General features: G+C 38.6%; 1 protein-coding gene across 7 annotated transcripts in view; it reads left to right on the top strand.

The window, feature by feature from the left end:
• The window catches only part of cdk10 (cyclin dependent kinase 10), a 175,147-nt gene that overhangs the window by 151,774 nt on the left and 1,196 nt on the right, over positions 1-22,177 (top strand). For 6 of the 7 annotated variants that reach the window (XM_077518133.1, XM_077518134.1, XM_077518137.1 and 3 more), the window contains 2 exons: positions 8,950-9,089; positions 19,960-20,012. In XM_077518133.1, the coding sequence (XP_077374259.1) occupies positions 8,950-9,089; positions 19,960-20,012 (193 nt within the window). The remainder of the gene's footprint in view (positions 1-8,949; positions 9,090-19,959; positions 20,013-22,177) is intronic. The other variant, XM_077518138.1, reaches the window with a different exon arrangement.

Genomic DNA, 22,177 nt, shown 5'->3' with positions numbered 1-22,177 from the left:
GGCCTTAGCGATAATTTTAATATCGGTATTAATTAGTGATATCGGTCGGTAACTTGACGGGAGGGTAGGGTCTTTTTCTGGCTTTAATAAAAGTTTAATTGCTGCTATATTCATATCTTGACGTATATCACCTTTACTTTTAATTTCAGTTACTACTCTTAGAAATAATGGAGCAAACATTAACCAGAAATGTTTAAAAAATATAGCCGGAAAGCCGTCTGGACCAGGTGCTCTGCCATTAGGCATACTGTCTAAAGCACGATACAACTCATCTATAGTAAGCGGGGTATCGAGAATATCTTTATGTTCAATAGATAACAGGTATATTTAAGCTGTTTAGGAATTCCTCAATATATTCAGGGTTAGGTCTATTAATTTCTGTGTATAGATTTCGATAATAGTTATAAAAAATATGGTTAATTTCTTCTGGTGATTGTGTGCATTCACCATTTATATCTTTAATAGCCGTTATAAGAGATTTTTCCCGATTCCGTTGAAGTTGATTTGCCAGGAATTTACCTGATTTATTATTATGTTCAAAATTATTATATCTCAACTGTTGTATTATAAACTCTGTCTTTTTAGATAACATGTTATCTAACTGTATTTTTATATTCTGTAGTTCTATCCATATTTGATTATTTGGGTTTACTACATATTCATCCGTTAGTTGTTTAATTTTATCTTCCAGGTATTTTTCTAATTTTTGATCCTGTTTCTTTTTATAAGTTGAATATGATATAATTTTCCCTCTAATTACCGCTTTCCCTGCTTCCCAGAGAAGAGATGGAGATATATTTGGAGAGTCATTTATTTCCAAAAAATCTGCCCACTCCCTTCTAATAATTTTATCAAACTCTACGTCTTTCAGTAATGAGATGTTAAAACGCCATATCGGGGGAGGTTTAAAGGTAGAGTCAATTTGTAGAGTGAGGGAGACTGGTGCATGATCACTTATAATTATAGAATGTATTTTTATAGCAGTTTTATCAACAATAGAATTATTTGTAAGGAAAAAATCAATTCTTGAGAATGATCGGTGCACAGCAGAGAAGAAAGTAAATTCCTTCTTAGTTGGGTTTTGAAGTCTCCAGCCATCGCTGAGGCCAAAATCCTCCATATATTCATCTATTACTTTAGCGGATCGTAATCGCCTTGTATATATCGTATTATTAGAACGATCTATTAACGGGTTCAAGACCGTGTTAAAATCACCTCCAATAATAATAGTAGAATTTGTTGCTAAATCGAGTAACCGAGAGAAAAATTCATGGAAAAAATCAGGGTCATCATTATTTGGGGCATATAAATTACCAATTGTATATACTTTATTAAATATAGTTACCTGGATAATAATATATCGGCCCTCTAAATCTGTTACTATATTATTTAGAGTAAAGAATAAATTCTTATGTATAAGTATAGAGACACCTCTTTGTCTACTATTATAGGAGGCAGAGTAAACTTGACTAAAATTTTTATCTATAAATAATTTTTCTTCTGATTTTTGTAAGTGGGTTTCTTGTAGGAGACAAATATCTGCCTTAAATTTTGAGAGATGGTCTAAAATTTTTATTCTTTTTGCCTGGGAGCGAGCGCCACACACATTCCAGGAGACCAGAACTAATTTCTGCATACAAGCAATATAGACTCAGTCTTATGTATACATCTATATAAGCTGCTTATTAATATTAACATATTGTAGGATAGCAAAAGAGTAATTAGGCAATTTATATAATTTATATAAAGAGAGAGATAGCAAGTAGATAAGTATAATAGTGAAGAAACGTGGGGGGAAGTGAGTGTGAAGGAAATCTGTGGGGGATTCAACATAACAATACACCAGTAAATGGTGACCTAAGCGAGATTATTATTATTATTATTAATTTTTTTTTTTTAAGAATATATTTTTATATTATTATTATTATTATTATTATTACTATATAGCCTATGCATAATATAAATTCATATTCTATTTCGTAACCCATTATCCATACATATACATATACATACATATACATATACATATATATACATACATACACATATACATACACATACATATACATATACATACGTCAAATAATCACACAATGCTCGGCTCTACCAATTGTCAGTTAGAACAGCCAAGGGGTCGAGGTTGGGTTTCGGAATAGCTGGCCGTCGATATATAATTTATCAGCGACCATCGAAGTCCGTTTACCCTCCTGTCTATTTTGTTTCATTATAGGAAACAGTACTTTTCGCCGCTCGTTTATCTCTCTTGGGAATTGATCATTCATCCCGAAAGATGTCCCTTTGAGCTCCCGTCCTTTACTTTTTACCAATTCTTTATGTTTAAAATGTTCGAACTTAGCAATAATAGGACGGGGCTTATTGCCCTTACGAGCTCCGAGCCGGTGTACACGGTGAAAAGAGATATTATTTACCGTCTCCTGTGGGATCTTTAGCGATGATGTCATGAATTTTTTTTATCTCACTCTCTGGATTATCTGGAGAATTTTCGGATATACCTGAGAATATTAGATTTTCCCGCATACTACGGGATTGAACATCTAAGACCGTTTCCTTTAGCATTTTATTTTCCTTTTTAATCGTCTCCAACTCGGCTGTGACAGCGACGAGAGAGGAGCGTAGCTCGGAGTTATCGCATTGGAGATCGCTTACCTGTTGGCTAACGAATTCCAAACTTGCCTTTAATTCTTTGACGTCCTCGCGGATAAGACAGAGGACGTCAAGTTTTTTATTTATGGAATCCAGCATACTCACCGATACGTTGGCGGTTGCTAAATCGTCCGTGTCTGTTGACGAGTCATTTTTCCTTTTTTTTTTCGAAGGATTATCCCGACTAGCCGCCGGCTCATCCATCGCGCAGCTATAAAAATAATCGTCAATAAAACGTTCGAGGTCGTCCACACTGGATAATATTTCCGATCTTTCTTAGAAAAGAAATGAATCGAATTTATCTAATCATTAAATTCGGGTTTAATTAGAAATATAAAGCTAATTCTATTTTAGCAGCAGAGCGCCGCCATGTTAGATTTTCCCAGTCTCGCTACCGGTCACGCGATAGTCACAGCATCTCGCGATGGGAAAAAATCGATTCTGCCGATTATTGAATCGATTCGAGAATCGCGCGATGTAGTATCGCGATATATCGCCAAATCGATTTTTTTTAACACCCCTAATAACCGCTATGCAACAAGTAGTGGACGTGACCCAGAATGCAATGTGTGCGTCACGAGAGGTAAATATAATGACGTTACTCTACTCTTAACATGGAACTAGACAATATAATAATGACAACTGTTAATATTTGGAACCTTTCTAACAAACATTGTTTACGTAATTAAGTGAAAATGTGTGTGATTCCCTCCCCGAGTAGTTCAAGTAGCGAATTAGCTACTGGGTGTTAGCCTACATGCTAAGCTGAACACACCGCTGTTAGCTAGCGGGGATTCAATGCAAGGCAATGCAGCTCCATTCATATAGTGCATTTAATACACAACATAATTCAATGTGTTTAGCTTATCATGGTGAAAAGTTTGGCGGAGTCTCTTCTCTTTTAACTTACCTTCGAAGCATGTCTCTCGCGTTGTGTCCGTGGGTGCGTGGGTGACCGGCTACTGTGATACACAGAGACGCTCTGGGCTGCATTCGAAGCGAATAGACGAAGTTTTAATTGGATCGCTTATATCGGCCGTCAGATTAATAAAACAGGCCGATACCGATATGTAACAATATGTCAAATATCGGCCCCGATTATCGGCCCGGCCGATTATCGGTCTATCTCTAATTTTGATGCCCCGCCCTCATCATATAGTATTTCGAAAAGTCAAGATTTTTCCGCCTGTCGTTGGCTCAGGTCTTGACATGGTCCAGGTCAAGTCATAACTCAGTCGGATGAAACGTGTAGGAGAAGTGGGCAAAAGTATGCCCCCTATAAATGTGCAAAAATCGTCAAAAATGGGACATTCAAAAATTCGTAGCTCACTTCCTGTTCATTTTAAAAGCATATGGGTCCAAGAGACTTTTTTGTAGGTCTTGGGCTCCCTCATACACCTAAAAATATTCGTCGTTCTTGCTTAAACGTACAACCGGGGCTGCTTCGTTAAAAATTTCTAGGGGGCGCTATTGAGTCTTTTTTTTTTTAAAACAGCACAATCAACAGTAAAATATTGCTCATTGTACCAGGCCAGATGTGTGTGCCAAGTTTCATGAGTTTCTGTGCATGTTTAGACCCTAAAAATTGGCGTTGTTTTCTTGGCGAACAGCGCTTAGCCATGGCCACAGCAATGCGCAAAAACTCACAAACTTCGTGTTGTGACATCATTAAGGCCGAAACCCTCGTCTGAGCAAATATGAGGTAGGTCCAGTTAATGTGTTTGGAGAAAAAAATAGAAGAAAATTCGTAAGAAAAAAAATTGCCACTAGGTGGCGCTATCAGTTAGATGAAATATAAGTTCGTAGATGTCTTTCGGGCTGGACTCTCATCAAATGTGTGAAATTTTGAGAAGATAGGATCATCTCAGTCAAGTTAATGCATCTTTTATTGTCACGAAAAATCTTCAGACTTTGCGTCACCGTAGCGGCCACGCCCTTTGGCGAAAAGTTACAATATTCGGTGTGGGGCATGATCAACATCTTAAGGCTTTTCTGACCAATTTTTAACTGGATCCCTTCAACGAGCTCAGCACAGTAGCTAAAAACGTAAAGTATGACATTTATTGTTACCACTAGGTGGCGCTATATGTATAACTGAATTTTAATTTTGAAGCTGTTGCCCCCGCGACCCCACCCCGGATAAGCGGAAGAAGATGGATGGATGGATGGATGTTTTCAGGCCGTGACTATTTCGTTGCCTGAGAAGTTTGAGATTTTAGCTCACTTCCTGTACATTTTTGCTAAATGGTCCCAATTGACTTTTTGTGTGTCCCGGGGTGCTACAAGTGCCTGCCAATTTTCGTAGCTCTAGGTCAAACGTGCCGGGATTGGTTTTTATTTTTTTTATGCTAGGGGGTGCTATAGAGTCTTGTTGTTATGACAACATCAGAATATCACATTTTTCGCCGGGCCCGAAGAGTGTGCAAATTTCGGTGAGTTTTCGTAAATGTTTAGATCCTCAAAAATGCGATCGTTTGCGGAGAATAAAGAAGAAGAAGAAGAATTTTTACAAAAACAATAGGGACCTCGCAGCGGTCGCTACTCGGGCCCTAATAAAAGAAAAAAAAAAGCATGATTAATGAAAACTATTTAAAAGTCCTTAATCAAAGGTATGAGAAAAAACTTAAAGCAAAGTTTTTAACCTGGATTTAAAAGCATTTACACTAGGGGCTGATTTTACTTCTGTTGGCAGCCTATTCCATCTGTGTGCAGCATAACAGCTAAATGCAGCTTCACCATGTTTGCTTCGAACTCTGGGTTCCACTAGTTGGCCCAAGTCTGTAGATCTAAGAGCCCTGCTGGGTTTGTACTCAATCAGCATTTCTTGGATATATTCAGGACTAGGCTTGTCACAAGAACCGATACTTCGGTGCCAAGTCTATGCCAAGATTCTGAAAATGTGACGGTACTGCCTTTTCTACAATACCCGAAGTACCGTTTGGTATTGAGGCGGCATATCTGGCCGCGTCTTTTGTGTTGTTTTGGGGGTGTTTATTTATTATATTATTATTATTATTATTATTATTATTATTATTATTATTATTAATCTCTGGGTGGATATGGGCGCTTATCTGGCAACCCACGTTAGGTCTAATGACGTCACGTGACTACCCTCCCGCTGCTACAATAACAAGGAAGTAAAGTAACATGCGTGCAACATGATAGTAGCCCGCACATCTGCGTCGTCTTCAACTGCAGCGGCCCCTCAATTAGTTGAGGAGAAAAAACACCAAAGTCACGTATAGAAGTACTTTAGATTTGAGGTTGATGCGCAGGGATGAGATGCCGAAACCTTTTCCAGACGAAAGGGGAACACATCCAACTTAGCGAAACATGGACATCCAGACTTGTACAAAGAATTCAAGGCAAGTGCATTTGAATTCCCGTCTTATCATTGTTGTCCATATCTAAACTGATATCGTTAGTATGATGACCCCACACTCAATGAGCTGCTTTGAGAAGTAGCGTTAGCGTTATGTTCAGCCTCGTCTGTCCCGCATAATAAAGTTAGTTAAAGTTGCCAGGAAGCTAATTTACTGAATCACATAAAGTAACATTAAATAAACAACCCTCAAATAATATATCAAACGTTATTCGTTATTTTGTTTGTTTGTGTGTGTGAGGCTACGTGCTGCAACTGGTTGGTAAATAAGCACAGTATGAGATTTGTATTTTTTTTAATGCTACATGCTCTGTGATGCATTTTTCATTTTACAGTATTTTAGTGTTTAGTACTTATTGTTTGTTTATTTATTGAACATATAAACATAACATATAAACAAATACAAGTTGCAAATACTAATTTAAAGAAGAAAGTCATTGACGTGCGCTCCTCGTTGAACGTCACCCTCTCTCTCGCCCTCCCCACGCTCGCGGATCGCGTCATCTTCGCATATTAGTGTCAATCAAACAATTGACTTTAAGTGGCTTGTTAAGCTCTAAAACAAGCAAAAAAAAAGAGGACATATGCTCACTGAACATGCACACTTTAACTTAATGGCAGAAGTTCCCCCTTCTTTTCATGTATCCTTCCGCTGATGGCCTCAATCACAGTACAAAATCGATCCCCAAAGATATTAATGTGAAAATAAATCAATTTGTCGATGGGAAATCCTCTCACACAGAAAGAGAAAAAGATCAAATCTTCTTTCGCTTCCAGTGTTAATTGAATTCATTTTATCGACTACAAATGCTTGTTATAGTTCAGGATGTCGGCACATCCCCTCATTTTTTTTTTTGGTATGTGCTTGTGTGAGCACTCCTCCCTGACTGGTGGCCCGTGTCCTCTGTCAACCAATCAGGAGAAGGGAGAAGTGCTGATGACATACTGGCTTTGTTTATTTATTATCTATTTTCACAACTTTTACACTTGTAGTGTTTGTTCATTCTAGTCTCCTAATTCATTTTCCTCGTCATGTTTTGTGTGCAGCATTTTCTAATTTAACTTTTCAATTTAACTCTTTCAGTTGACTCATTCGTGTCTCACCATGCTTGGCGTGTCTTGTGCATCCGCATGTCGTCATCTTTCAGTTGACTTTCTAGCTCTCATGCTGTCCTCAAATCAGGTCTGCCGTTCATGCATATAAGTGATGTGTCTCCTCATACACAGTCAGTCAGAGGTTGGACCTCGGTCCACACACAAGGCGCACCTCACTATTTGGCGCACCGTTGACTTTTGAGAAAAATTAAGACTGTAAAGTGCACCTTATAATCTTGAAAATATGGTAATTTAAATAAAGTCGATTTTTTGATATTAATAGCGATTCAATTTGATTAATAAGTGACAATCTCGATTCTTTTATGAATCGATTTTTTTTTTTTTGGCACACCCCTAGTAATCGAGTCTACTGGAGATAAAGGCATGGCTAAGCTTCTCTTGGTCTGCTTGAAGCATGCAGTCCTTCAGTTTGGATATGTTTTTCAGCTGGTAAAAGGCTGTTTTAGTGATTGATTTAATATGATTGCTGAAGGTCAGGTCTGAGTCTATTAGTACCCCAAGATTTTGAACTTGGTCTTTCTAAAGTTTCTAAAGACACTGAATCAAGCTGTTTTTTAACAGCAATCCTCTTTTCTTTATTGCCGAAAACAATGAGCTCTGTTTTGTTTTCGTTTAGTTGAAGGAAATTTTGGTTCATCCAGTTGTTAATTTGCTCTAGAGAATGACACAATACCTTAATAGAACTGCTGTCATTTGGGGACATTGATAAATACAGTTGTGTGTCATCTGCATAACTATTGTAGTCATCATTGGCGTTCTGAAGCATTTGACCCAAAGGTAACATATACAGACTGAACAACAGGGGTCCAAGGACTGACACTTGAGGAACCCCACATGTCATGGCCATTCGATCAGATTCAAAATTTCCAATGGTCACAAAGTAGCTCCTTTCCTTCAAGTAGGACCTTAATCGTACATATCCTCTGTAAAATAACCCACACACATAGTCATAATACAAGTTGACATCTATTTCTACTTTGTTGTCGTCGTAGTCTTCTTGGCGGATTACCTTATATGGGCGCTCAGCAAAAATCTGCACATTCACTATTTTTTGAAAGACAGAAGTAAAATAACTTGCTCAAAAAATCTCAGCCTAGACTGCAGCGGATGTTAATCGAAAGCGTAATTAATTTGAGTGTTAAAAAAAAAAAACTAAACTAACTGCATTTAATGTTTTGAATCACAGAAATATCACTAGATATGACTAAATGAATTTCTGAAGACACGTTTTCTTTCTCAAGTTGGCTGATAAATTCGCCTTCTGTTAGTCCGATGATTCATCCATCCATTGCCTTTGCCACTTACTCCTCACAAGGATCGCGGGAATGCTGGAGCCTATCCAGCCTCGGGCAGTAGGCGGGGTCCATCCTGAACTGGTTGCAAGCCAATTGCAGTCGTCAGATGATGATCATGAATAATGTTATGAATGCAACGCTGCTGAAGTGACCTGACTTTAAGGTGCTATCTGATTGGACGGGGAGTTGTATTTGTGCTAAGTAGACTGACATTACATAGTTTTTTGTGCTGATTTTAGCTGATGTTTGCTGATAAACCCTTTTTTAAACACCAAAACCCAAAGATGTGAATGAGTAGTATAGGGATTGCTTATAAATAGATGAATTAATTTTTATTACTCTCCTAGTAATTTATGGTAGGTGTCTCTAGTGCTGATTACCAACTGAGAATAGGTGGATGGGTTTGTATTTGTCATTTAACTACTTAAGAATTACTAGTAAGTTTCACAATGCTCCTTGAATGTTAAACGCAAGTATTTGTGTGGTACACAGGGTTTTTCTGATCTGAGTCTCATTGGGCAGTATAGTCTGAGGAAGCAGCCCTACAATAACCTGAAGAATAAATTCACCTGGTTGTCTGAAGCCGGACACAGGCTGCTCAATCTGCTCTTCATGTACAATCCACAGCGCAGGTACGCACTCACGCATGCACACACATCCTCACGGTGCTATCTTTGTGGGGCCCTCTCATTGACATAATGCATTTCCTAGCCCCTTTCCTAACCCCAACCATTAAAAATGATTGCCTATCCACATTCCTTACCCTAACCTCAACCATAACCCAATTGAAACCTAAACTGTAAAACCAAGTCTTTACCCTCAAAAAGAGATCAAACTTGTGGGGCCCAGCAAAATGGCCCCACAAGGACGGGTGGGCCCCACAACTCTGTGAAATCCCGAAAAATTGGCCCCATCATGTAACAAAGACAAGACCACACCATGTAACAAAAACAAGGCCACACACACACACACACGCACATGCATGCGCACATTAAAAAAAAAAAAAAAAAAAAAAAGAGAGAGAGAAATGATAATAGATGTTGAATCGGTAAAACTGCCGAATGAACAATTCTGAGCTCTCTCTTAAAAGGGGGACAAAAAGGAAGGCAGTGTTTCTGAATTTTGTCAACAGCGGCGCTCAACAGCGGTCGACGCAGTGGCTCGACAGCAGTCGGAGAGGGGTTGTGGGGGGTGTTAGGGTGGTGGCTATTTGTGGCTCGACAGCGGTCGACGGGGGGTAGTGTTACGCTAACTTTGCACTTTACATAAAGCGCATTGCGTTATTGCCGTATGCTTGTTAAAACGTGTTGCAGGAGCAAAGCAGTGACTTCAGTTCTACTTTATTCAACGATTTAACAATGTACTCACGTTATTTTTTTGATCAGTCTTTATTCACAAATCCATCAACATCAAAAAGCGGATGATTGGAACAGAATCTTCGTATCAACGATGTGATAGTCACAGGTATCAAGATCAAGCCGCGCCGCGGCCCTCCGGCGAGAGCTGCGGCTGGCACAAGCGCAGAAGATTCTGACCAATCTTCAGGGAACCAATCTGTGGAACAGCAAGTGACACTTCAACTCAGAGATTTGGGATTAACTGTAGATCCTGTGCACATTCAAATGTGCTTTGCGCTTCCAACTGGAGGGACACGACCACCGGCACAAAAAGGAAAAAAGATTGCTCTACTGAGAGGCCGTCATAAATGTCGTGGTAAACACGTCTACATCAACAAAAATCCCACCAAACGAAATGCTGACATCGCCAAAAAGGCGCAACAAATGAGAAAGAATGGACTTATCGAAAGCACGTGGACAAAAGACTGCCAAATTTTTATTCAAAATAAAAAGAACTCTGGTCAACAAAAAACACGACTCGTGTAAAGAGTGGAAGAATTGGCGGAGCTTGAGAGACAACAGTAATTCACAATGTCACTAATTAACCCAAAACTGGAGTTGTATATGATTACTTGCTGACATTGCCAAGACTAACTCTTGTTAGCCTCACTGTCTATCCTAAACAATGTATATGACTGTTGTGTTTTAGTAATGGATCGATGGGCACGGGTCTTGAATAACACTTTGTCTTCTACCCGTCAGCCCTTCTTTCGGATGTCAATGTTGCAAATGATGTGATGTGATCGATGTAACCTGTAATGTGTCCCAAAGGGAAAAAAATAATACAACAAAAAAAAAAAATGTCCAGCTGTTGGAGACTTGGAGTTCCTCCATTAATCCTCCCAGAGTGACAAACTCCCCCCAGGATTACATTGCGTGTGAGCGTTGTGGATCCGCTCCACTCCGTCTTGTTGCTCGGCGGACATGTCAGTTTTGAATTGCTTCCTCCACCGGTGTGGAATTCTCTCGTGCCTCCGTGTACAAACGTCTAACTGATTGCAGTTATCCCAAACGCGGTAGACGAAATGAACTGCAGGAGACAGGAGGTCACACTGCAGCCTGGTGTTTTATTTTATCTCTCTTTTTATTCAGGTTCTTGTTTAATCTCCACATTCGAGTACATACAGCCTCAACTCTCTTCCGCGTTGTTCCTGCATGCGCGCTCTAGTACATGTCATACGCAGTCATTCACAATGGCTTGAAGAAGCAGCCAACCAGGAACGAGCAGCCACCAATCAAAAACGCGCAGTGGCACAGCAAAATTTGCCCCCCCTTCTTGACTGGAAGTTCAATTCAGAACTCGCACGCACAAAATGTGCACTTTTTTTTTTTTTTGCTGGCTCGAAAGAACGTCGGGTCGGATTGAAGGAGCGGCGCTGTATGGCTGCTGAATGAATACAACGAAAATGCTGGAAGGCTATAGAAAGATTTATTTGTGATAACATAGGGCCCGAGCAGCGACCGCTGCGAGGTCCCTATTGTTTTTTGATGGTATTATTATTATTATTATTATTATTATTATTATTATTATTATTATTATTATTATTAATATTAGGGCCCGAGCAGCGACCGCTGCGAGGTCCCTATTGTTTTTGTAAAAATTATTATTATTATTATTAGGGCCCAAGCAGCTACCGCTGCGAGGTCCCTATTGTATTTCGATCGTATTATTATCATTATTATTATTATTATTATTGTTGTTGTTGTTAGGGCCCGAGCAGCTAACGCTGCGAGGTCCCTCTTGTTTTTCGATCGGATTATTATTATTATGATTATTATTAGAGCCCGAGCAGCGACCGCTGTGAGGTCCCTCTTGTTTTTGTAAGAATTATTATTAGGGCCTGAGCAGCTACCGCTGCGAGGTCCCTCTTGTTTTTCGATCGGATTATTAGGGCCCGAGCAGCGACCGCTGCGAGGTCCCTATTGTTCCTGAAGGAATTCTTATTATTAGGGCCCGAGCAGCGACCGCTGCGAGGTCCCTATTGTTCCTGAAGGAATTCTTATGAGGGCCCGAGCAGCGACCGCTGCGAGGTCCCGATTGTTCCTGAAGGAATTCTTATTAGGGCCCGAGCAGCGGCGGCATTGGCGGCGATGCCGCTGTGAGGCCCTATTGTTTTTGTAGGAATTCTTCTTATTATTTTTCTTCTCTACAAACAATCGCATTTTTGAGACACTAAATGTGAACGAAAACTCACCAAACTTTACACACACATCAGGCCTGGCGAAAAATTTGATATTTTAAAGTCGCCATACATGATAACAGAAATATGGCTCTGGAGCACCACCTACATAGGTTAAACGGATCCCTGTCCCGCTATGATTGTCCTACGGCTATGAAAATTTTGTGGCACCAGTAGCACACCCAGATGAACAAAAACCTCTTTGATAGGTGTACCCTAAAATAGACAGGAAGTGAGGTATGCGTATTTAAATGTCCAATTTTGGCCCATTTTTGCACATTTACAGGGGTCATACTTTTGCCCACTTCTCCTACATGGTTAACCCGATTGACTTCAAACTTGGGCTGTACCATCTCAACACCTGGGATAACATCATGGTTAAAAATCTAAAGTTTTTGACATACTATATGACGGCGGCGGGGCATCAGATTTAGAGTTGAAAAATTCTTACTTAACGAAGCATTGCCGGTTGTACGTTTATTCTAGAGCTACGGAAATTTGTACACATATGTAACAGACTATGACCTACAAAAAACTCTTTTTGAACCATTTGCTAAACCTAACAGGACGTCCGCCATTTTGATTTACTTTGGAATGTGTTGCCATTTTTTTGGCCATTTCATAGGGGTCTTATTTTAATGAACTCCTCCTACAGAGTTTTTCTGATCATCTTCAAACTTGGTGTGATTCATCTTAAGATGTTGAAGATGAAAAGTTATTGAAAGCTTTTTATTTCGTCGCACGCTGTTGCCGTGGCATGCACAGTTTGCAAAGGAAAAAAAAATCCTTCTTAATGAAGCATTCCCAGTTGTACGAAGCAGCTAGAGCTACGAAAATTTGTAGACATATGTAACAGCCCACGATGTTCAAAAAAGTCTCTAAACCCAACAGGAAGTCTCCCAGGTGCCGGGCATCACATTTTGAGCTAAATAACTCCTCTTGAACAAAGCATTCCCGGTTGTACGTTTCACCGATCGCTATGATAATTTGGAGGCATACATAAGAGCCCACGATGTACAAAAAAAAGTCTCTTGGAACTATATGCTAAACCAAATAGGAAGTCCGCCATTTTGATTTACGTTGGGATTTGTGGCCATTTTTTGTGGCCTTTTTGAGGGGTCATATTTTTAACGAACTCCTCCTACAAAATTCTCTATCTGATCATCTTCAAACTTGGTGTGTTTCATCTTAAGATGTTTTAGAAAGTTATCGAAAGTGTTTTATTTTGTTGCACGCCGTTGCCATAGCGGTGCATTGTTTGCCAAGTAAAATGCTGCTTTTTTTCTTTTTTTTTTGTCTGAACGTGCGAAAACTCATGAAACTCTGCACACACATCAAACTTTCCATAAAAATGAATATTTTAGAGTTTTTTTGCAATTTTCAATAAATGGCTCAATAGCGCCATCTAGACATTTTTATGAAGCTTTTGGAAATGTATGATTCAGCTAGGTGTGAAAAAATTTGGATACCTATCAGCCTAAGACTTACAAAAAAGTTACTAAAGCCATATGCTAAACCAAACAGGAAGTCTGCCATTTTGATTAACTTTGGTATTTGTAGCCATTTTTGGGGCCTTTTATAGGCGTCATATATTCTTTGGCCCGTTTCATCTTAAGATATTTAAGATGAAAAGTTATTGAAATTTGTTATTTTGTCGCACGCCTTTGTTGTAGCGATGCATTGTTTGCAAAGAAAAATGATTTTTATATGATTCAGCTAGATGTGTGAATATTGGGAGGCATACCTATCTGCCTAATACCTACACAAAGTATTCCATAGCAATGTGAACAAACACAAAAAGCATGGCAAAAACATTTACAATTTAGACGGTTTCTTATGAAACAGTCCCCTAACGTGCCAGTACCCCGACGTGCAAATACCCCAACGTGAAACGGGTTGCGAGGGCCCTTTACAGCTGCTCGCAGCTCTAGTTATTCTTATAATTATTATTAGGGCCTGAGTAGCGACGGCGGCGGTGCCGCTGCGAGGCCCTATTGTTTTTGTAGGAATTGTTATTATTTGGGCCCTCGCAGCGACCGCTGCGAGGTCCCTATTGTTTTTGTAAAAATTCTTCTTCTTCTTCTTTATTCTCCGCAAACTATCGCATTTTTGAGGACCTAAACATTTACGAAAAAACTCACCAAAATTTGTACACTCTTCGGGCCCGGCGAAAAATTCGATATTCTGATGTTGTCATAACAACGAGACTCTACATTTGACCTACAGCTACGAATATTGGCAGGCACTTGTAGCACCCCGGGACGCACAAAAAGACAATTGGGACCATGTAGCAAAAATGTACAGGAAGTGAGCTATTAATTTTTGAATGTCCAATATTGGCCCATTTTTGCACATTCACTGTGGTCATACTTTCCCCCCCTTTGCAAACAGTTTTAATCCGATTGACTTCAAACTTGGCATGTATCATCTCAAGACCTGAGACAACAACTGGGCAAAATATCTTGACTTTTCGGAATACTATATGACAGGGGCGGGGCATCAAATATTGCCTTTAAAATTTCATTTGTCCAGAAAGACAAAATGCTTAATTACTCCCATGTACAAGCTCCAAAACATCTCAAACTTCTCATGCAACTTAACAGTCACGGCCTGAAAACATCTATTTAATAAAATTCAGTTATACATATAGCTTCACCTAGTGGTGACAATAAATGTCATAATTTACGTTTTTAGCTACTGTGCCGAGCTCGTTGAAGGGATCCAGTTGAAAATTAGTCAGAAACGCCTTAACATGTGGAGCATGGCCCACACCGAATATTGTAAATATCTACCAAAGGGCGTGGCCTATACAGTGCCGCAAAGTCTGATAATTTTTCGTGAGAATAAAAGCTGCTTTAACTTGACCCAGATGGTCCAATCTTCTCAAAATTTCACACATCTGATGAGAGTCCAGCCCTTAACACATCTACGAACTTATATTTCATCTTACTGATAGCGCCACCTATTGGCAATTTTTTTTCTTACGATTTTTCTTCAATGTTTTTCTCCAACCACGTTAACTGGACCTACCTCATATTTGTTTAGATGAGGGTTTCGGCCTTCATGATGTCACAACATGAAGTTTGTGAGTTTTCGTGAATCGCTGTGGGCGTGGCTAAGCACTGTTCGCCAAGAAAACAACGCCAATTTTGAGGGTCTTAACATGCACAGAAACTCATGAAACTTGGCACACACATCTGGCCTGGCAAAATTAACAATATTTTATCGTGTAGTGTGGTATTTTTACAAAAATGACTCAATAGCGCCCCCTAGAATTTTTTAACAAAGCAGCCCCGCTTGTACGCTTAAGCAAGCTTTTCAGAAATTTTTAGGTGTATGAGGGAGCCCAAGACCTACAAAAAAGTCTCTCGGAACCATATGCTAAAATAAACAGGAAGTGAGCTACGAATTTTTGAATGTCCCATTTTTGACGATTTTTGCACATTTACAGGGGGCATACTTTTCCCCACTTCTCCTACACGTTTCAACCGACTGACTTCAAACTTGACCTGGACCATGTCAAGACCTGAGCCAACGACGGGGGGAAAAATCTTGACTTTTCGGAATACTATATGATGAGGGCGGGGCATCAAATTTTGTATTTTCAGATGAAAAGGGATATGCTTAATAACTCCCCGGTACATGCTCCAAACAATTCCACACTTGACATGTATGTTTATAGTCGAGGCCTGAAGATATCTCTATGACAACATTCAGTTATATATGCAGCACCACCTAGCCCTTGAGGCATAAAAAAAAAAAAATACCCCACTTACTGTATTTTTACAAAAAATGTGAACTCATTGTAAGTGTGATAACTAAGTCATTTATGAATATTCTTTTACTTTCCACCACTCAAAATGTTCACTTGCATCAGACCTATCCAAACATACGTACTTTTTTATTTAGTTTGATTTATTTTTGATAGCCTCTATGGACATTAAAAGCAATATCGTGAATGAAGGATATGCTTAACTCCCCGGTACATGCTCCAAAAAATCCCATACTTGACATGTATATTTATAGTCAAGGCCTGAAGGTATCTCTATGACAACATCCAGTTATATATACAGCGCCACCTAGCCCTTGAGGCATAAAAAACAAAAACAAAAAAACCCTCCACTTTCGGTATTTTACAAAAAAGGTAAACACATTCTATGTGTGATAACTACGTCATTAATGAATATTCTTTTACTTTCCACCACTCAAAATGTTCACTGGTATCAGACTGATCCAAACATACGTACTTTTTATTTTTGTTTTATTTATTTTTGATAGCCTCTATGGACAATAAAGGCAACATTGTGCAATGAGTACGAGCGATGATGGGTATATATACTTTTACAAAAAATTCCAATCAGGGCAACTCATTGCCTAAAAATAAAAGAGGACGCTGATTTTTGCAGATCTTAATATTCACCAAAACCCTTTGAGCTTGACACACTCATCACACCTGGCAAAAAAAAAATCAACATGTAAAGGTTTATTATGCCATTTTCAAAGAAATTCTGCTTCCAATGTGCCAGTACCCCAACGTGCAAGTACCCCAACGTGGCCTGGGCTGCAAGGGCCCTTTATGGCTGCTCGCAGCTATAGTTGAAAATTTTGTTTTTTATTTTTATTTCTATAAGCATGTTATTTTTGGTTATTTTGTAGATTGGTACAGGTGACAATGTTTTTGTGGTGAATTTGCTAATTATATTAGCAAAGTTTTACATACATAAATATAAATTTGGAACTCATAAACCACTTTTTCTGTATTTAATAAGGACTTTGTATGTATGTATGTATATATATATATAAGTGCTGTCAAACGATTAAAATTTTTAATCTGATTAATCACACTTTTTAATTTGGATTAATCACAATCAGCTAAATTATTTGCGTAATATAAAATACAAAATACCGTAATATTTTGACATTAATGCATTTTATTATTTGAATGTCATTTGCAAACATTGATTAAATGAATGAACGCAATTGCAGCATGCGTGTATTGCTCCAAACACAACAGCATCATATCAATTGGGTGCAATTCAGCAATTATATTGCAAAGAACGTGCTAAATACTGACGAAAACTTGGTAACAGCATCATATCAATTGGGTGCAATTCAGCAATTATTAATTAAATGCAAATTACTTTTGCTTTATCTAAAGTCCCGTCGGGGTGTTTTTTAAAGCGAAATTTACCACTGAGCAAATCAACTGGAGTCACCCCGCTCATTTTGGAACAACAGGAGTAGGAAATGCCGTGCATTGACCTCATCACTGACTTACGCAGCCTTCAATGTAACCATCCGCGGTTACGTTCAAGGCTCAAGTGCGGTCCAAAAAATAGTGCGATTAATCTGCGTTAATACGTGATTATTGCGACAATTTTCTGTGATTAATTCATCCATTAACGCTTTAACTTTGACAGCCCATATATATATATATATATATATATATATATATATATATATATGTATATATATGTTATGTATAATATAACATGTCTACATGATGTGTACAAATGAGCTCAGCTGACTCTCCTCTAATGCACCTCATCTCTTCATTCACGTTCTCTAAACACCACCACACTGGATTTCAAATGAAACGGACAAGATGCGCTTTAGTTGTAGACGTCCCACCTTTATTTTGAGGGGATTTACCTGCCTACTAGTTTTACAAGACTTAAGTGGTGCTATGCTAACATCGAAGATCATTGCGTTAAACCAAGATCCCGTTTGAAACAAAACACACAACTCATTCATGAAGATAACGATTTCCAGCCAGTTGTAATTCCGACGTTCGTTTTATGTAACAAATCTTGCTCTGTGGAGCACTTTTGCGAGTTAACACAAACACTGCTGTTAGCTCGATACAGTTCAACAGCAAGTAAATAGACTCACCAGTACTTGGATGTTTCTTTTTTTTTTTTTCACCTTTCTGTCCCGATTCCACGCCACCCCGCGCATTTTCGTTCCAAGCCCATTGCTGACATTGCAAATGCGCCGCCGAAACGCTACACAACAACATGGTGTGTTGAAGCATGCTAGCTGATCTCTGTTCCGAGGCTGTACCCGCCCCGCTGCAATATGATTGGCTACAGCCTCGCTGGAAGGATATGACACATGGCCATGACCATTACCGCTCATGAACGGGGACAGACAAAAGCGACCGAATGGAACACGGACGGGCCGAACCGAAACTGTTGTACCCATTGGCTTTAACGGTTTTCAATATATATATATATATATATATATATATATATATATATATATATATATATATATATATATATATATATATATATATATTAGGGCTGTCAAAGTTAAAGCATTAATAGATTAATTAATCACAGAAAAATGTTGCATTAATCACGTATTAACGCATATTTAATCACACTATTTTTTTGGACCGCACTTGAGCCTTGAACGTAACCGCGGATGGTTACATTGAAGGCTGCGCAGGTCAGTGATTAGGTCAATGCACGGCATTTCCTACGCCTGTTGTTCCAAAATGAGCGGGGTGACTGCAGTTGGTGTGCTCGGTGGTAAATTTCACTTCAAAAACACCCCGATGGGGCTTTAGATAAAACAAAAGTAATTTGCATTTAATTAATTAATAATTGCACCCAATTGATATGATGCTGTTACGTTTTGAGCAATCCACGCATGCATGCAATTGTGTACATGCATTAATTCAGTGTTTGCAAATGACATTCAAATGTGTTAATGTCAAAATATTACGGTGTTTTGTATTTATTTCATATTACGCAAATACGCAAGTAATTTAGTTAATTGTGATGAATCAAAATTAAAAAGTGTGATTAATCAGATTAAAAATTTTAATCTTTTGACAGCACAAATACACACATTTATTTACACATATCAGTCAATGCCTGTCATAATAAAAAGACAGAGAACTTTGGATGCACATGCAAGATTTAAGTTATATGGATAAAAAGTGACATTTTATTTTCATTAATATATTTTTGTTTTGTTTTGTGTGTTGTATCTCCTTGGCATTCTGTATGTTTTTTTGTGTTTGTTTTTGGAGTGTGTTTTGTGTTTGCAACATTTAGATCACTATGATGTTTGTTGTCATATTGCAACAGTTATTCAATAAAGAAAAGAAAAAAAATTCTGTAAACACGGAAGTAGCCTGATGATGCGAGTGAAATGTGACGCTACTGAAATGTAAACAAAAAAGTGGAGCACGGCGCAGAGCTCTTGCTCGTTACAAAAGATGAAAACCATAAAGCCTCACACACGCAACCAATTCATAGCCACGCGATAGCCGGTCCACAGCTTTACAAGCAATGTATCTAAGAATTCCCAGTGGCTTTTGTATTGATTGAGGAGTCTGCTGCCGATGCGGTCGTTATGGCTCTCCTTGTCGAACGATATCCGGTCGAATCTTTTTTTTGTTTGTTTTTTTGTCCCACCACTATATATACCCCCTGGGGTATATGCCACGGAGGAGGCGGGACTTCCAAGTTCCGGGTTTTCACACATCAGCTTTGGTTCTGGTTCTGGTTTGCGACGGTGTGGCCGCGCCCAATACTTGCGCTTCCGACTTTGTGCCCCTCGGTTGCGTGTTTCCGTTGATGGGTGCTAGTGTGTAGTGTGTCTGTCTCAGTTGTCCGAAGCACTTCAGAGAGCTGAGACACCTGTGCACGCGGTTGGAGGGCCAGGGGTGATTCTTCAAGAATGCGAGTGTTGGAACGTGGCCAGCAGTGGCCGGAAACAGCTCTGATGTGTGGAAACCCAGAAGTCACAAGTCTGTGGCATCTACCCTATTCTAATCCAGTCGTTCATGTCTTTCAATATTGTACATCTGAAAAAAAAAATGGTTTTATGCTCCACTATACCTGCTGTGGAGGTAGTTGATTAAATTTAACATATTACATGTACAATAAGTGTGTCGTGTGTTTTTCCAGAGCTACTGCCAAAGATTGTTTGGAGAGTTCCTACTTTAAGGAGAAACCACTACGTGAGTAAATTGCTGTTATATGGAACCGTACAAAGAAATGTTTCATCAGATAACACGGTTACGCCAACTGGTCCCTCATAACTGTTTCATTTAAATTGGATTAATGTTGGGTGACTAAAATTTAAATAATGTTCTTAACATAATACTACATTATATACAAGGTTTGTATGGGTGCTTGAAAACCTTTAAATTTCTTGAATTTTAATGTTGTGTTTTCAAGGTTTGAAAAAGGCGTGAATTTTGGGTGAAGTGCTTGTAAATTCTTGGAAATGTTCATCATATTTCTCGGCGGTCTGACTTAATATATGATTATTATAAAATGGAGAAAAAAACAAGTTTCCCTAAAAGTGAAATCTACACGCTTGTTCTGTTGGCTGCGCAAAGAAATGTGCCCAATCTTCTTGCCCTGCCCGCACAGGCGAAAGACGCATAAAGGGTAGAATTTTCATGGAGTGAGGAGCGGTGGATATCCACACGGCATTTTGTGATTTGGGCCTTTACCCGAACGGGTCTCGATCCCTCGCTTCAGCGGCGTTTTACTCTATTCCTCCGCAACATTAAATGTACCTGCATAGTATGGCAGATTATTCATCCTTAAAGGGATACTTTACTTATTTAGCCATTTTTGGCAGTCAAACATTAATATTTTGCCTATAATAAGTTTGATATTTTCATTTTTCATGTACAATTAGAACCTTTAAAAACACATTTTGCAAATTGCTGTCGACTGAAAATGACATCACAAGGGCTCAGGTAACCAATCACAGCTCAGCTTGTGAATGTCACATGACCAAACCTAGAAAACAGGTAAGCTGTGATTGGTTACCTGAGCCCTTGTGATGTCATTTTCAGTCGACAGCAAGTTGCAAAATGTATTTTTAAAGGTATTAATTGTACGTGAAAAATAATGAAAGTATCAAATTAAGTATAGACAAAATATTAACTTTTTATTGCTATAATGGGATAAATAAGTGAAGTATCCCTTTAATATAAACGCTAAGTTGTTTAAAATTTGACTACACTTTTTGGACTATGTTGTACCGAAATCATTTTGTTGTCAATAAATAGATTTTGTCAATAAATAGTGTATATAAATCATATTAGGCAGTGCAAAATGCTCATTTTAAAATGAGAGCTCATTACAATTTATATGAGTTTGTCATAACGTACACTACTCACAAAAATTATTAAATTATTTTAAAAAATCGGGTGAAATTTGTGGAAAATGTACAAAGTTCATGCTATAGTGATATATCATTAAAGTAGGACATTTACGTAGAAGGATGCACTGGTGATTTCCTCAAACAATAAATTGAAACAAAACTTAACTTTATTTATAAAGCACTTTCAAATAAGCTTTGTTGTATACAAAGTGCTGGACATGAAACAGGAATCGTCATGCAGTAAAGATAAGATAGTAAAGAGTTAGATAAATAAAATAAGAACAAAACAAAACATTGTAAGTATACAACAAGTGAATAAAATTTACAAAACACACAACACCTCTCAGGTCATTTGGTTTCCAGCCTCTACACTCAGCTGATCCCACAGGTTTTCAATCGGATTCAGGTCTGGAGAAAGTGCAGGCTATTCCATTTGAGGTACACCAGTTTCCAACAGCCGTTCCCTAATGATGCCACCTCCATGAGCTGGAGCATTGTCATTTGTGAATTTTGCCGTTAACAACGTGTGCACAAAGTACTGAATCATTTAACAGTTGCACAAAAGCTTTGAGGAGGTCACATTAAGTTCACTTATAAAGCTTTGAATGCATTTCAGGTTTGTCCTGAAATGTCACCCCAAAGCCAAATATAGATCCCTAACCTTTTTGTGAGTAGTGTATGTTTCCTTGAACATGAATGTAACAATAGTGTTTGTGTATTTGTGCTCCCCAAAAGAGTGAATCTGATAGCAATAAGTGGAATTAGGAGTCATAATACTTCGCTATGTAAAACATTGCACATTCCAGTTTAGTGACAATTGAAATGAAAAGGAGTCAGTGTTTGTGAACATTTATTTACCCCCCCCCAAAAAAAACAAACAAACAAACAAACAAACACAACACCTGAACATTATATTACAACAATATAATATACAATATTTTTAACTGTGTCCACCTGTGAATCATGATGCCCGTTTACGTAGCTTTGTTGTGCTTGGCCTGG

Source organism: Festucalex cinctus, chromosome 3 (assembly GCF_051991245.1).
Source record: "Festucalex cinctus isolate MCC-2025b chromosome 3, RoL_Fcin_1.0, whole genome shotgun sequence".
NCBI classification, from domain to species: domain Eukaryota; kingdom Metazoa; phylum Chordata; class Actinopteri; order Syngnathiformes; family Syngnathidae; genus Festucalex; species Festucalex cinctus.
The sequence above is the reverse complement of the archived record's forward strand: the minus strand, read 5'-3'. Positions and strand labels throughout refer to the sequence as shown.